General features: G+C 37.1%; 1 protein-coding gene across 1 annotated transcript in view; it reads right to left on the bottom strand.

The window, feature by feature from the left end:
- Positions 1-15594, bottom strand: part of LOC139970703 (leucine-rich PPR motif-containing protein, mitochondrial-like) — a 40311-nt gene that overhangs the window by 4385 nt on the left and 20332 nt on the right. Inside the window, exons 23-34 of the mRNA XM_071976607.1 lie at positions 15204-15408; positions 12329-12453; positions 11607-11713; positions 10921-11080; positions 7648-7820; positions 7041-7130; positions 6478-6614; positions 5756-5841; positions 4444-4636; positions 3179-3306; positions 2755-2867; positions 908-985 (exon numbers count right to left, since the gene is read on the bottom strand). Of these exons, the coding sequence (XP_071832708.1) occupies positions 908-985; positions 2755-2867; positions 3179-3306; positions 4444-4636; positions 5756-5841; positions 6478-6614; positions 7041-7130; positions 7648-7820; positions 10921-11080; positions 11607-11713; positions 12329-12453; positions 15204-15408 (1595 nt within the window). The remainder of the gene's footprint in view (positions 1-907; positions 986-2754; positions 2868-3178; positions 3307-4443; positions 4637-5755; positions 5842-6477; positions 6615-7040; positions 7131-7647; positions 7821-10920; positions 11081-11606; positions 11714-12328; positions 12454-15203; positions 15409-15594) is intronic.

Raw genomic sequence — 15594 nt, 5'->3', positions numbered from 1 at the left:
GGGTAGCTGAGAAGAGGAGGAAGGCATTAATGCCATTCATAATAATGTCAAATCTCAAGTTCATTTGCTGCCAGTATTCCATCACCAGCAGATTGAACCTAATGCGTATGTCTCATTCTCCTCATCACATAGCAGAAAAACAGAAGAGTTCTGTTGTCACATACAGAAAAGCTGAAGTAGATACAGCTTCAGTATAGGAACTAAGAGTAGAGATGGGTTGGTGGGAGTAGGAGATTTTTACTAGGAGTGGGAATGGGTTGGTGGGAGAAGAGGATTTGTACTGGTATTGGGGATGGGTTGGTGGGAGTGGGTGATGGGAGTGGAGATTGGTTGGTGGTAGTGGGGGATTTGAAATGGGAATGGAGATTTGTCGGTGCGGGTGATTTGTAATTGGAGTGGAGATATGTTGGTGGGAGTGGGTGATTTGTAATGGGAGTGGAGATTTGTTGGTGGCAGTGGGTGATTTTCACTAGTAGTCGAGATGGGTTGGTGGGTTGGGTGATTTGTAATGGGAGTGGAAATTTGTTGGTGGAATGGTGGGAGTGGGTGATTTGTTATGGGAGTGGAGATTTGCTAGTGGGAGTGGGTGATTTGTAATGGTAGTGGACACAGATTGGTGGGAGTGGGTAATTTGTAATGGGAATGCAGATGGGTTGGTAGGAGTGGGTGGATAATCCAGGTTTACCATTGAGAACTTGGATTATGGGTTATTAAAACCTGGATTATTGAGTGAAAAACCTGGATTATCGGTCCATATTGCAAGCTTATCAGTCGATATCAAACTATTGGGCATTTGGCTTGCCATAGACAAGTCTGTAGCAGTCCACCATATGTAAACATATATTATAACAACAAAACAGTTTTGTATATCATTTTTACTCTACTCAATAAGATATGAAAGACTTACGACTTGATCATCCTTGCCAACCATGTCTATTATATAGCCGAGTAATGCAGAAGACTTCTCTTTCAACACTGGAACTTTCTGTAAATGAAATACGACGGATAAACATGAATAAAGTTAAAGACAAAACTCACGTTTTACGACTACAATACAGCAACACACCAGTTCCCGAACCAATGTTCACTGAAGTAAGAAGTATGTGGTTGATAAAAATTCATCTCAGTCACCCTCCCCCCCCCCTCCCTTATGCCTCATTAAAGGTAAATGGTACATATCTAATATGAATGTGCTGCTGGACTAAACTAAGTGTTTGTATTTGTTTTCAATTAAAGAGGGAAATAGACTAAAATAAGCTGAGGTTTTTAACTCCTGTCGAGACACTAGCAGCTGATGAACTAGCTAACATACTTGTTGCTCTAAGGTTTGGCGGGGACGTGGGAGTTTCCTGTCTTACACACAACTGGCTTCTTGCAACATAATAATCATATTATTATTATTATTATTATTATGGTTCCTTATATAGCGCAAATACTATAACATATATATATATTCATATGCGCTTTACATGATGAAGAATAAAACAATAATAAGTAGAAATAAAAAACAAAACAATTCAAGTTAAATTAAGTTAATAAAAATAGTGGATAAAAGAATATAATAATTACATGAAAAACAGTAAAACAAATATATAACAAGAAAACAATTAACAAAATAATAATACATAAAATGAATTCAGATATTATAAGCATTGCAGTATAAATGAGTCTTAAGTTTGGATTTAAAAAGGGTAAAACTTTCAATTTTTCTTAAAACCTCAGGGAGTGAATTCCATAAAACTGGCGAAGCATAGCTAAAAGATCTCGGTCCAAATTTTGCAGTTCTTATGTTAGGAACAGTTAAAAGCAGACGGGACGAGGAACGCAATGGTCTAGAGGGAGTGTAAAGAGAAATTAAATTACAAAGGTACTGCGGTGCAATATTGTAAATACATTTAAAAGTGAGTAATAAAATCTTATAAGATATCCTTTCTCTAACTGGAAGCCAATGCAAGTTATGTAGGACGGGTTTCATACACACAAACACATGAAATGCTATTAACATATTTAACCCCTCCCCCCAACAAAAGGTAAGACTGGTTATTTGTCTTTTTATCAATACCAAGAATAACAAAGTTACCCCTTCATGCATGAAAATTATACGCAAGTTGAAGCACAGTAAGAATAAAAGCACTAATGGACCACACAATAAAGCTGTTATGCTTCTTACATGGAACAGGTATTACCAGAGCTTTCAGAAATAGCAAACACTTACAATATGGGTTAGGGTTAACCCTAATTAAGAACCAGCTGTGATATTAATGCAAGAAACTAACATGGTATGATATGCTAATGTGTAGAGTAACCTTGATAGCAGAATCAGTTCAAGTAGATAATACTGTCAATGCACTTTCAACAGGAAAATAAAAAACCTCCAAACAAAATTCTACATGTTTTTTTTCTGACCCTGAATTTTCTTATGCAAATAAAAAAGAGAAATTATTACAGAGAAAATGACTGGTATTAAAAATATTTAAATATTTAAAAATAATTCGCCATTTTAAGTCTGTTATTTGACTATTCCAGTCTCTGTTTATACATGGAATAAAAATTCCTGCTTCAGTTGATATTGTTTACTCTAAACCAGCTAAGAGGAACATAAAGAGTTGAATATCAAATAACAGAAATTAACAATTAATGTCGTTTCTGAACTTGTAGACAAGAACATGACCCTCCATGGTATTTTGGTCCCATCCCCCTCCCCCCTCCCCACACCCCTTCTCCCTCTCATTCACCACCTTGCAGCTTTCTTACCTCTATTAGCATTTTGGCATCTTCCACTTTGTCATTATCAAGATAGGCAAAGACAATTCCCAGAATAGGACCATCAATGTCCTTAGACAGCTGATCCTCAGCAAAGCTTACAGCTATTAAAGAAAAAAATGTGAGAATTTATCTGTACGGTCAGTTCTACTATGTCAGTCTGAGAATGGAAGAATATCAAGGAATCTTTCTATAATCAGAAAGTTTTGATGACATCTTCAAACCTTGCCACATGTACTCACTGTACAGTCTAGACCGTGCAAGTGAAGATAGCAGAAATACGAACAGATCAAAAGGAATAATGAATTGTCAGAAGGTAAGGCACCATATATATGTCATATATAACCATATCAGTGACTTACAAGCAGACAATAGGTTAACTCTCTACATGTTACAAATAGAGGGGGCTCTTTACCTTCATCTGTCATCTGGTTAGTCTGTACGAGCTTGGAGTAAAATGAACGCAGTCCCATCCGTCTGGAACGATCGGGATGTTTGGCAATCTCACCCTCGATGAAAGATACTGCACCAGTGATGTCATTCCTGTTTGCAAGTTAAAGGAGTTGAATAAATCTTAGGAACAAATACTAGCAATGATAATCAACAGTGGCATGTCACCACATTATCAAAGCAAAAGGGTTAATTTGCATGTTTTGTATAACTTTTTATCCCGCCTCAATTAAAAACATAAATATTGGACAGACTTAGCCCGAAAATTCTTGAATATAAAGTTACTTCAATGTTGCAAAATATTGCACCAGATTGCATCTAAAGACCCTTAATTAATTAAAAAAAACCTCCCTTTAGATCCCTCCCCCAGGACAGCATTCACAAATAAACATTGTTCCCCCCCTAATTAAGTGCTGTGCCCTCCCTGTGCCCCCTAAGATTGAATGTCTGGCGACGCCACTGAAAATCAGGACTTGTAGTAGCTAATTAAGTATTCTGGCCAGTGTTGGCAGTATATATAGCATCATTTTGTATTGCATTTTAATGTGCAGCAGTGTTATACAATCTGCCAGCCTTTGTATTGCATAATATAATTCTTAATCCCTATTTTGGAGGGAAACCTTACTAACTGTAAACCAGTGATTCATCACATTGTTTGTTGCCAACATGATAAAACTACACAGCATTGATTTGGTATGGACAGATGACATGTAAGCTCATCGAAGATGACACTCAATGATAATGTGGAAATCTGTGAGTATGCACTATCCTTCCCAGGATGCATCTGTGGTATGGTATAATACAAATCTCCTAAGGTGTTGCAAAGTCAGATCACCTAGGCAACATTAATTAGTTTTGATTGGAGCTTTGGAAATTATAGGCCTACATAGTGAATGAATCTGTGAGCTTCCACTATCCTTCCCATAATGCAGCTGTGGTATGGAATAAGTCAAATCTTCTAAGGTGTTGTAAACTCAGATCACCTAGGCAACATTAATTAGTTTTAATTGGAGCTTTGAAAACTATACATAGTGAATGAATCTGTAAGTATGCACTATCCTTCCCAGGATGCATCTGTGGTATGGTATAAGTCAAATCTTCTAAGGTGTTGCAAACTCAGATCACCTAAGCAAATCAATAATATCTGACTGGAAAGTTTCAAACTATAGATATATATATTTCATACTTTAAAGCATAATCAATTATATTATTAAAGGCCAAATATCTTACTTTCCAATAAAAGTTGCCAACACAAGTTTTGTGGCTGGAAATAGAGATTTTGTATTTGACTCATAGACTTCTTTGATTTCTAACATCTTCTCCACATTTCCCATTTGTTGGTATTTTCCTGCCAGGAGTTTAGTTCCCGAAGCAAGTGGAAGTATTCCAGAGGCCAAGGTTTCACAAAAGACTCTGTGGGCATCTGGAGAAATAAACATCAATTAAAAAGATCCATAACATTTCAAATTTAATGTTCCCAAAAAAAGCCAAAAGGAATTGCAAATAAGTTTGTTCTGTGTTTCCTCTTATTGCAACACTTTTATGTTGCTCCTTACCTTAGGGCAGCTTCCACGATGCCTTTAATGTTGCATCTTAACTTAGGGCAGCTTCCACAATGCCTTTAATGTTGCATCTCAACTTAGGGCAGCTTCCACAATGCCTTTGATGTTGCATCTCAACTTAGGGCAGCTTCCACAATGCCTTTGATGTTGCATCTTAACTTAGGGCAGCTTCCACAATGCCTTTAATGTTGCATCGTAACTTAGGGCAGCTTCCACGATGCCTTTAATGTTGCACCTAATTAGGGCAGCAGCTTCCACGATGCCTTTTATGTTGCACCTTAACTTAGGGCAGCTTCCACAATGCCTTTTTACTATAAACCGTGATCCAATACACATTATCACAAATTCAAAGTTTGTCTCTGGCAATGAGGAAACTAATACTGACTATGTTCGAATACAAATCACTTTAACCAATAAATCTGCTGAATGGGTCAATTGTTTTTGTTGCAGAACATATATATATCAAAAGGGACTTCATGGATGTGTACCTCACAGTAATACAATTTTGTGCAATATGTGAAAATAATTTCCCTAATTATGTTTCATTTTTCCTATTCATACTTTATCTGTCAAAGATGAGATACCCTAGGGGTCCATTTTGCTAATTCTGAGCCATTGCCCCTCTCATCCCAAAACAGAAAATGCAAAATAATACCTGAAATTATATTAAAGTATTTGTTTGTATTTTGTAAAGAAACAGAAAAGGTCCAAAATTTTTTGGATCCTTGAAATGATAAACTTTAATTCCACCACCCACCTATCCACTTGCCCCCCCCCCCTTCTAAATCCTCCATCCACCTATCTGCTCCCTCCCTCTCATTTCATGTTTGTTTGCTGTTGTATATTTTGTATGTACTGAACCATGTTAGTGAGGTTAATTGCATAACACATTACTACTGTTGATCAATGTAGCTAATAACAGGTGCAGAATCTATCACCAAATTTCCAACAAAGACACAATAAACTTGTGAAATACTCACTTTCCAAATCATCTTTCTTCACATACTCTATGACCAGTCGGTTGTAGAAATCTTTTGAGACAATAAAATCTTTAAATCTTTGACATCTGTGAAGTTGAAAAAAAGAAGATCACTATGACATTGACATAAATATAGGACAGCAGAAATGTTCACAAACTGCCCAAAACTAGCAGAAAATCTGTGTCAGCTGGTCAAACAAGGACCCATCTGAGCACAACACTACTCAGCCTTGACCCTTGTCCCATAGACTTAACCCCACTCAACCCCACACACTGAACAACATTTTAACAAATGGTGCTGTTTTAGGTCACATGTAAAATTATGTCACCGTGATTGGTTTAATACCTCTACTAACACTGTAGTTGTAGTTGATAAAACCGCCCATTCCCCACCTTGTGTTATGATATTAATAATCGGTTATTTACTTTACCTCACAACCAATGCATATTAATAATCAGTTATATACTTAACCTCACATCCAATATATAGCATTATTCCATGCAAGATTTATGAAGTTGATATTTTTGATGTTCTAATTATCATGTTATGCATATTCATAGCAGGTCATTTTATAATCACCTAACTGTACCTCATGGGGCATACATTTATTATCTACATTATACATAGCACCAACACACAGTTGTAAGTAATTATGACAAAGATGATATTCCTTTAACTTCTAATTACCATACCCCATGCATATTCATAGTATATATACTCACTGTTCTTTATATTGCATACATTCTTCAATATTTCCCCTTTTAAGATGTTCCCACATCAGGTTCATATAGACACCTAGAGGAACCTCTTCTCCTGCTTCCTGGCTAGATTCAAGCTGCCTCTCTGCTTCAACAAAATTCTTAAAAGACAAAAGAAAGGAAAGAAAAAAAGATAAAATTGAGCAAAGAACCAACATGACATAGAAAAGGTTACATACTGAGTAGCACATGTAGATTGCAATCATGTTAATACTGACCTAGATATCACATTCATGACAAACAGCCCTTTCCTTTCTTTTGAAAAGTTAAAAAACACTTTCCTGAATCAATTCATCCTTTGGACCATTTAATGACTATGGTCATCAAAGCTATGAGATACAACTGATTAAGAATTCAATTTAATGACTATGGTCATCAAAGCTATGAGATACAAATGATGAAGGCTTCTTATTAACATTTTCAATTTGATTTATCACTGGAAGGTTGTGATGAGTTAACCTAATTTGGCTAGGTCTTCTCTGACAAGCCCATTTAATGTTTATAACTGTCCCACACCCAATCCTTACCCCTGCTTTGGATAGCACAATAACTGGATGTTCTCCACGATGGGCTACTGCTGCTGGACTCTTGGCTTCTCTGCTCTCTCCAGAAAAAGCCTTGAAACACAAAACAACAATAAACAAGGAGAATGACAGCAGATCATACAAAGTTTTACACAAATATTAAGTCACAACATAGAAATATATATATATAAATATATATATATATATATATATATATATATATATATACATAGATCTTATCAAGTTTCTTTGTAATTCTTTGCATAAATTTGCTTGTCTCACTTTAGAGACTGAATGGAGAAAAAAATTGAAATCCCAGAAGGGAAAAGACAGAAAGTGGCTTGGAAAATATTGTTACAACATAAACAGCTTCAAAATGAACCGTAGAATCTAATTATAGTTTGGAAAATGAACCATTCAACAGGATAACAGCTTGTACCACAAAACCTTAAACTTTAATACCAGTTTGGAAAATGAACCTTAACATGTGACCTTTTGTCTGTAACCGACTGAACCATACAAAGGCTTGGTGAACAAACCTTGCTTAATAATCGCTTCAATAATGATTAACTTTGTCATAATCTTTGAAATCTTATTAAGTGTGCCAAACCTTATCAGTGGTCTCATCTCTAGGAGGTAGTTCTGGTACTTGGAATGGTACCGGTAAGTTGCTTGTTTTCAGGACATTAGCCAAGTATCTCATGGTGCGGTCTTTCGCTATGATTCCCTCTTCCTGCATGTCCGTCCACACCTGAAGACACTTCTGAGCATCTCGGGCTCTTGCTGTGAAACAATCAACATACCACTTTATGACTTCTAGGGACTAAGTCTGAAAAACAGATTAAAGCATGGGGGATGGGGGGGATGGGGGGGATGGGGGGTGTGAGGCGCTTGTCCATCTCTTTGCTGTGACATGGCGTCGTTCACACTATCACTGCACGATTGTCTACTACGTTTTATTCAACTTATACACTATTATCTAGCAGACAAACAATTCAGTCTGTGCTTGCTATTTCTACGGTGGAAAACATTGTCTTGACATTGCTTAAGGTGTAAAATTTCCTAAGGTAGGAATTTGCCCTAAGTTGGGTGACATTGTCTGAGGTGGGTCACAATTGTCTAAGGTGGAATACATTCCTTGGAAACATGCCACATTCTTAAACATATAAATTGCTATTTCAAGGTGAAGAATTGTCAACTGTTAATAATATTGATAACTCACCCACCACACTGAGTAACACTCACCCACCACACTGAGTAATATCAGAACAGTCACCCACCACACTGAGTAATATCACAACACTCACCCACCACACTGAGTAATATCAGAATGTCACTCACCCACCACACTGAGTAATATCAGAATGTCACTCACCCACCACACTGAGTAATATCACAACATTTATGGCACAATAATAGAAGAACATCCAATGGTATTGAAAACACTTGGGGCAATCGTCAATTGTTTTCACAAGATCTCAAACCTTCCTGCATAACAGTGACTACAAAGGACTTGCGAGATCTCGACAACGTTCACAGCAATATCATCAACCACAATGGATGCACCTCAGCTCTATTACATGTTAATAAACGACGGATTATTAAGATAATACAAAACTGCCGATGCATCAATTGATAAAGTCTGAATTCTGCCTGATGTGTCAGGATCGTTTGCATTGCCTGTAAAAATTTCATACGTAAAATCACAAAATTGTTTGTAACTCCAAAACAAAACTGAAGCTGTTGTTACAGACAATGTAACTCAAACCCATTCATTACGTGACTGTGTTCCATCTACCCCGACCGATTTCTGAAGCTATTTCTAGATTTCATTCGCCTGATTTATGAGTAATGTATCCATTTTACAAAATTTCATACAGACACCGGTCAATATATATATATATATATATATATATATATATATATATATACATATATATATACAATGTTTATATGATTTTAAAAACCTGTTTTTCATCAATTCAAAGTGACACAGCTCTACCTTTGACTTTCAAAGTTTTTTATGGGAACTTGTCGAGATTCTATCAAACGTGCATGTCTGTACATTGCAAAATTGTTTACACATGAACGAAGTTTGCGTAAGTAGAAAGTTACTACGTAGTTCGTTGATCTAGCATTTGAATTTGGGAAACCGCAAATGGAAACCGGGATCGCACCCGCCAAACGGGAATTCGGCAATCACACCTGTTTGTTTTTAGGGCTACATGATCTATTCATCACATAAAAAATATATAAACTGACGATATTTTTTGTGCAATTTTTGCGGTATATAGCCGCAATATTGGCTGAAGGCCCATGTAGTTGAAAACTGACATTCCTGGATGTGATAGGCACATAAAATCGCAAATGCACAGAAGAGCTCTTGCATACACGTGTGATCAGGCTAGGAGGTGATTTGAGATGCATATCTGTAGTTTTGACACGTCATGATTGATTTGTTTTTGCTTTTAAAGTACGTTATACATTTCACTGGCCATAGTGTCCTGTCACACGTCTTTGTTTTTCCCTCTGCCTTTGACAGTGGTAGATTATACTTTCAACTTTGCACTCATTAGTGGGTTCGTTTAGCATATTGTTCTTTTCGATAAGACTATATTTACCTTATAAGCAATTATAGTTTAAGTGGTATTTCTGTGTACCGTTACATGTAGAGAAGGATTTGTACTAAGACAGGCAACCCTTTGCGTGATCTCGCAGCTTAACTGAAGCTATTGTATTGACAAACAATGTACAGATGAATATCTTGGCGGCTAGCTCAAACACACAGTGCCTCTATTGTTTCGTGAGATTCTCACACTGATTAACTGCATAACATCAGAACTCTAACAGGGCTGAGTAATATCAGGATATTCATTGGACAATGAGAATATCAGAACACTCACAGCACTTCATAACATCAGAACACTAACAGGGCTGAGTAATATCAGAACATTGATTGGACAATGAGAATATCAGAACACTCACAGCACTGCATAACATCAGAACACTAACAGGGCTGAGTAATATCAGGATATTCATTGGACAATGAGAATATCAGAACACTCACAGCACTTCATAACATCAGAACACTAACAAAGCTGAGTAATATCAGAACATTCGTTGGACAATGAGAATATCAGAACACTCACAGCACTACATAACATCAGAACACTTCCAGGGCTGAGTAATATCAGAACATTGATTGGACAATGAGAATATCAGAACACTCACAGCACTTCATAACATCAGAACACTAACAGGGCTGAGAAATATCAGAACATTGATTGGACAATGAGAATATCAGAACACTCACAGCACTTCATAACATCAGAACACTAACAGGGCTGAGTAATATCAGAACATTGATTGGACAATGAGAATATCAGAACACTCACAGCACTTCATAACATCAGAACACTTCCAGGGCTGAGTAATATCAGAACATTGATTGGACAATGAGAATATAAGAACACTCACAGCACTGCATAACATGAAAACACTAACAGGGCTGAGTAATATCAGAACATTCGTTGGACAATGAGAATATCAGAACACTCACAGCACTACATAACATCAGAACACTTCCAGGGCTGAGTAATATCAGAACATTGATTGGACAATGAGAATATCAGAACACTCACAGCACTTCATAACATCAGAACACTAACAGGGCTGAGTAATATCAGAACATTGATTGGACAATGAGAATATCAGAACACTCACAGCACTTCATAACATCAGAACACTAACAGGGCTGAGTAATATCAGAACATTGATTGGACAATGAGAATATCAGAACACTCACATTACAAGAGTAAGAAGGGAAACCTCTTGGGACAAATGAAAAAACAGACCACACACATCAATAATTGTTTAACCTTACCGTGGTATTGAATTAGGAAGAAGTACATATTATCTCTATCACAATTATAAAGATCTCTGGTAATGTTCACAAGATTCTGAAGTGGTTCCAGCTGCTGAGTGGAGACACACTTCTCTGCATACCACTGCAATCTTCTGTCCCTAGCAACCATACCTGGAGTCTATCACCAAGAAAGGATACAAGAATCATATCAGAGATCCATTACTTAATCATATCTGCTGGTAACATAGCCTCATGTGTGTGTCTGTGTGTCCATCTGTGTGTGTGAATGTCTATGTGTGCATGTGTCTGAGTGGATACAACCAGACTTACAGGTTTCAATTCAATTTTAAACAATTCTTGCTCAGGCTGAAATGCTGTGATTTAAGAAATAGTCAGTCTGGAAACCACAGATGAAAAGCTCGTCTCACTCCGAGATATGTCTCAAATATTCATATTACAATGTTAAGTGCTTTTGTATCACATGAGAGTAAAACTGGAACTTTCACATGTTACATATCATTTCCAGCTGCATCCAACGCTCAAATTTGAAATGTCACTGCCGTTTTGTCTTATTGTTTTATGATACTAATAATGGAACATTCAACAAACTTCAATTCTAAGCAACCAAAACTCAGTTTATGCTTATAATAACAATAAGAATGGTAAAGAGCTTAAAAAAAATAGAATAAAGCTACTTGGCTAACCTCAATGACTTTTTGAGCTTCTGCTAGTTTTCCAGCAGTGAGGAAGGCAAAGATGAGGTCATACAACATGTTGATGTCACCATGTTGCTCACTTGTAAAATCCATAGCTGAAAGCAATAAAAAAAACATCAATAATCACTGAGATGAAACTCTCAAATTGAAATGATTCAAGTCTGGTCTTTAGATCAGATCAGAGTAGGGAGCCTAATTTTAAAGTTAGGTCACATGATCAGCAAGGTTCAATTTCCAACTGCATTGATGTTACATTAAAGTTACAAAAAATGAGCGAAGTTTAAGTTAAAAAGAGTAATTATTCTTGGAAAATATCAAAGGGTATCTTTTCATAGTTTTTCTGACAAGATATTTAGACGTATAACAGTTTGAAACCATCACTTTCCCATATTCATTAACCCAACCGTAACCTTTTTCCAAACCAAAAGATCAGTTTCTCTATGAATCTGCACCAACAAAACTGATAAAACTTAAAATTGAAGAGTAACTTTTCAAGAAGTTGAAGGAAATCTTTAGAATGGTATCAAGAAAATGCAAAATCTGCTCAATAAGCCTCACGCTGGTACAACTGCTAATCTGTGTTGGCCTTATTAACTAGCAAGGTTTTCTCTCTGTAGCTAACCTGTGTTGGCCTTATCAAGGATTTCTGAGTACAACAAATCGTTTTACAAGGAAGGTTTTCTTGCTGAATTATTCTGAAAGTACCGTACCTTTTTGCAGCTGTTCGGTGTTGCCTTTCTCCACCAGTCGAACCAGTAGGTCATGAAATAACGGCATCATCTTAAACTTTGTCTGGCAGTCTGTGATGCACTGAAGAGCACCAGTCATATCATCCCTGAAATAACAAACATTGAAATGTTTAACGTTAGATGTGTAAGTAAAGTCAATCACTAAGAAGCGTTATGTTTCATGCTGTCTTACTAATAGTGAAGGTATATCATAGTTACAGATAGTCACCCTACTAAGAAGGATATAACAGATAGTTGGTATGTTATAGCTACATATGCCAACCTTACTGTGTGGGTCTCACTAACAATTTGGGTGTGTTATAGCTACAGATGCCCACCTTATTGTGTGGGTTTCACTAACAATTTGGTGTTATAGCTACATATGCCCACTTTACTGTGTGGGTTTCACCAACAATTTGGTGTGTTATAGCTACAGATGCCCACCTTAATATGTGGGTTTCACTAACAATTTGGTGTGTTATAGCTACATATGCCCACCTTACTGTGTGGGTTTCACCAACAATTTGGGTGTGTTATAGCTACAGATGTCTACCTTACTGTGTGGGTTTCACTAACAAATTGGTGTGTTATAGCTACATATGCCCACCTTACTGTGTGGGTTTCACCAACAATTTGGGTGTGTTATAGCTACAGATGCCCACCTTACTGTGTGGGTTTCACTTTGATGCATATAGCTACAGATGCCCACCTTACTGTGCAGGTTAATCTAACAATTTGGTGTTATATCTACAGATGCCCACCTTAATATGTGGGGTGTCAGCAAAAGTTTGGTATCTTATGTCCACCTGAATATGTCGGTTATTACTAATAGTTCAGAATGTTATGGTTACAGATAGCCCACGGTGTGGAATGTCTCTAACAGTTCAGTGTGTAATAATAATAGCTGCCCACCTTAACAAGTGGGATATCATTAATACTCCTGGATACTATAGTTAGATGCCCAACTTACTGTGTGGTTTGTCTCTAATAGTTCAGTATGTTATAGTAATAGTTCCCCACCTTAACATGTGGGATACCACTAATACTCCTTGATACCTTAGTTAGATGTGGGTTGTCACTTAAAGTTATGAATGCTATGATTATGAATGCTCACCTTACTATGTAGGTTGTTCACCTTACTATGTAGGATACTCACCTTACTATGTAGGTTGTTCACCTTACTATGTAGGATTCTCACCTTACTATGTAGGTTGTTCACCTTACTAAATAGGTTTTTCACCTTACTATGTAGGATTCTCACCTTACTATGTAGGTTGTTCACCTTACTAAATAGGTTGTTCACCTTACTATGTAGGATGCTCACCTTACTATGTAGGTTGCTCACCTTACTATGTAGGTTGCTCACCTTACTATGAAGGTTGTTCACCTTACTATGTAGGTTGTTCACCTTACTATGTAGGTTGTTCACCTTACTAAGTAGGTTGTTCACCTTACTATGTAGGATGCGCACCTTACTATGTAGGTTGCTAACCTTACTATGTAGGTTGTTCACCTTACTATGTAGGATTCTCACCTTACTATGTAGGTTGTTCACCTTACTAAATAGGTTGTTCACCTTACTATGTAGGTTGTTCACCTTACTATGTAGGATGCTCACCTTACTATGTAGGATGCTCACCTTACTATGTAGGTTTCTCATCTTACTATGTAGGATTCTCACCTTACTATGTAGGATGCTCACCTTACTATGTAGGATGTGCACCTTACTATGTAGGATGCTCACCTTACTATGTAGGATGCTCACCTTACTATGTAGGATTCTCACCTTACTATATAGGATTCTCACCTTACTATGTAGGTTGTTCACCTTACTAAGTAGGTTGTTCACCTTACTATATAGGATTCTCACCTTACTATGTAGGATGCTCACCTTACTATGTAGGATGTGCACCTTACTATGTAGGATTCTCACCTAACTATGTAGGATGCTCACCTTACTATGTAGGATTCTCACCTTACTATGTAGGATGCTCACCTTACTATGTAGGATGCTCACCTTATTATGTAGGATGCTCACCTTACTATGTAGGATGCTCACCTTACTATGTAGGTTGCTCACCTTACTATGTAGGATGCTCACCTTACTATGTAGGATGCTCACCTTACTATGTAGGATAGTCACCTTACTATGTAGGTTGTTCACCTTAATATGTAGGATGCTCACCTTACTATGTAGGATGCTCACCTTACTATGTAGGATGCTCACCTTACTATGTAGGATGCTCACCTTACTATGTAGGATGCTCACCTTACTATGTAGGTTGCTCACCTTACTATGTAGGATGCTCACCTTACTATGTAGGATGCTCACCTTACTATGTAGGATACTCACCTTACTATGTAGGTTGTTCACCTTACTATGTAGGATTCTCACCTTACTATGTAGGATACTCACCTTACTATGTAAGTTGTTCACCTTACTATGTAGGACGCTCACTTTACTATGTAGGTTGTTCACCTTACTATCTAGGACGCTCACCTTACTATGTAGGATGCTCACCTTACTATGTAGGTTGTTCACCTTACTATGTAGGATTCTCACCTTACTATGTAGGTTGTTCACCTTACTAAATAGGTTGTTCACCTTACTATGTAGGATTCTCACATTACTATGTAGGACGCTCACCTTACTATGTAGGACGCTCACCTTACTATGTAGGTTGCTCACCTTACTATGTAGGATGCTCACCTTACTATGTAGGTTGTTCACCTTACTATGTAGTTTGCTCACCTTACTATGTAGGTTGCTCACCTTACTATGTAGGACGCTCACCTTACTATGTAGGTTGTTCACCTTACTATGTAGTTTGCTCACCTTACTATGTAGTTTGCTCACCTTACTATGTAGGATGTGATTAATGGTCCAATTAGATTACTGGAAACCTTGATGATATCCTTAGAGGCAAGATTATCAAAGATGAGCTGGACTTGCTCAGTGAGTCCTTCTTTGGCCAAGTCATTCATCAGATGGAACATGTTCTTCTCCAGTCTATCTGGATCAACATTCAGCTCTGCTATCTCCTCAATTAGTGGAATAATATCTGAAAATTAACCCAAAGAAATTAACAACTCAATCTCCTCAATAAGTGGAATAATATCTGAAAATTGACCCAAAGAATTTAACAACTCAATCTCCTCAATAAGTGGTATAATATCTGAAAATTGACCCCAAAGAATTTAACAACTATTTCAAAAACAATTTCTGATGTCGTAACCAACAAGTCTCA

The sequence above is a fragment of the Apostichopus japonicus genome, chromosome 8, assembly GCF_037975245.1.
Source record: "Apostichopus japonicus isolate 1M-3 chromosome 8, ASM3797524v1, whole genome shotgun sequence".
NCBI lineage: Eukaryota > Metazoa > Echinodermata > Holothuroidea > Aspidochirotida > Stichopodidae > Apostichopus > Apostichopus japonicus.
This window is presented reverse-complemented; position numbering and strand designations above follow the sequence as displayed.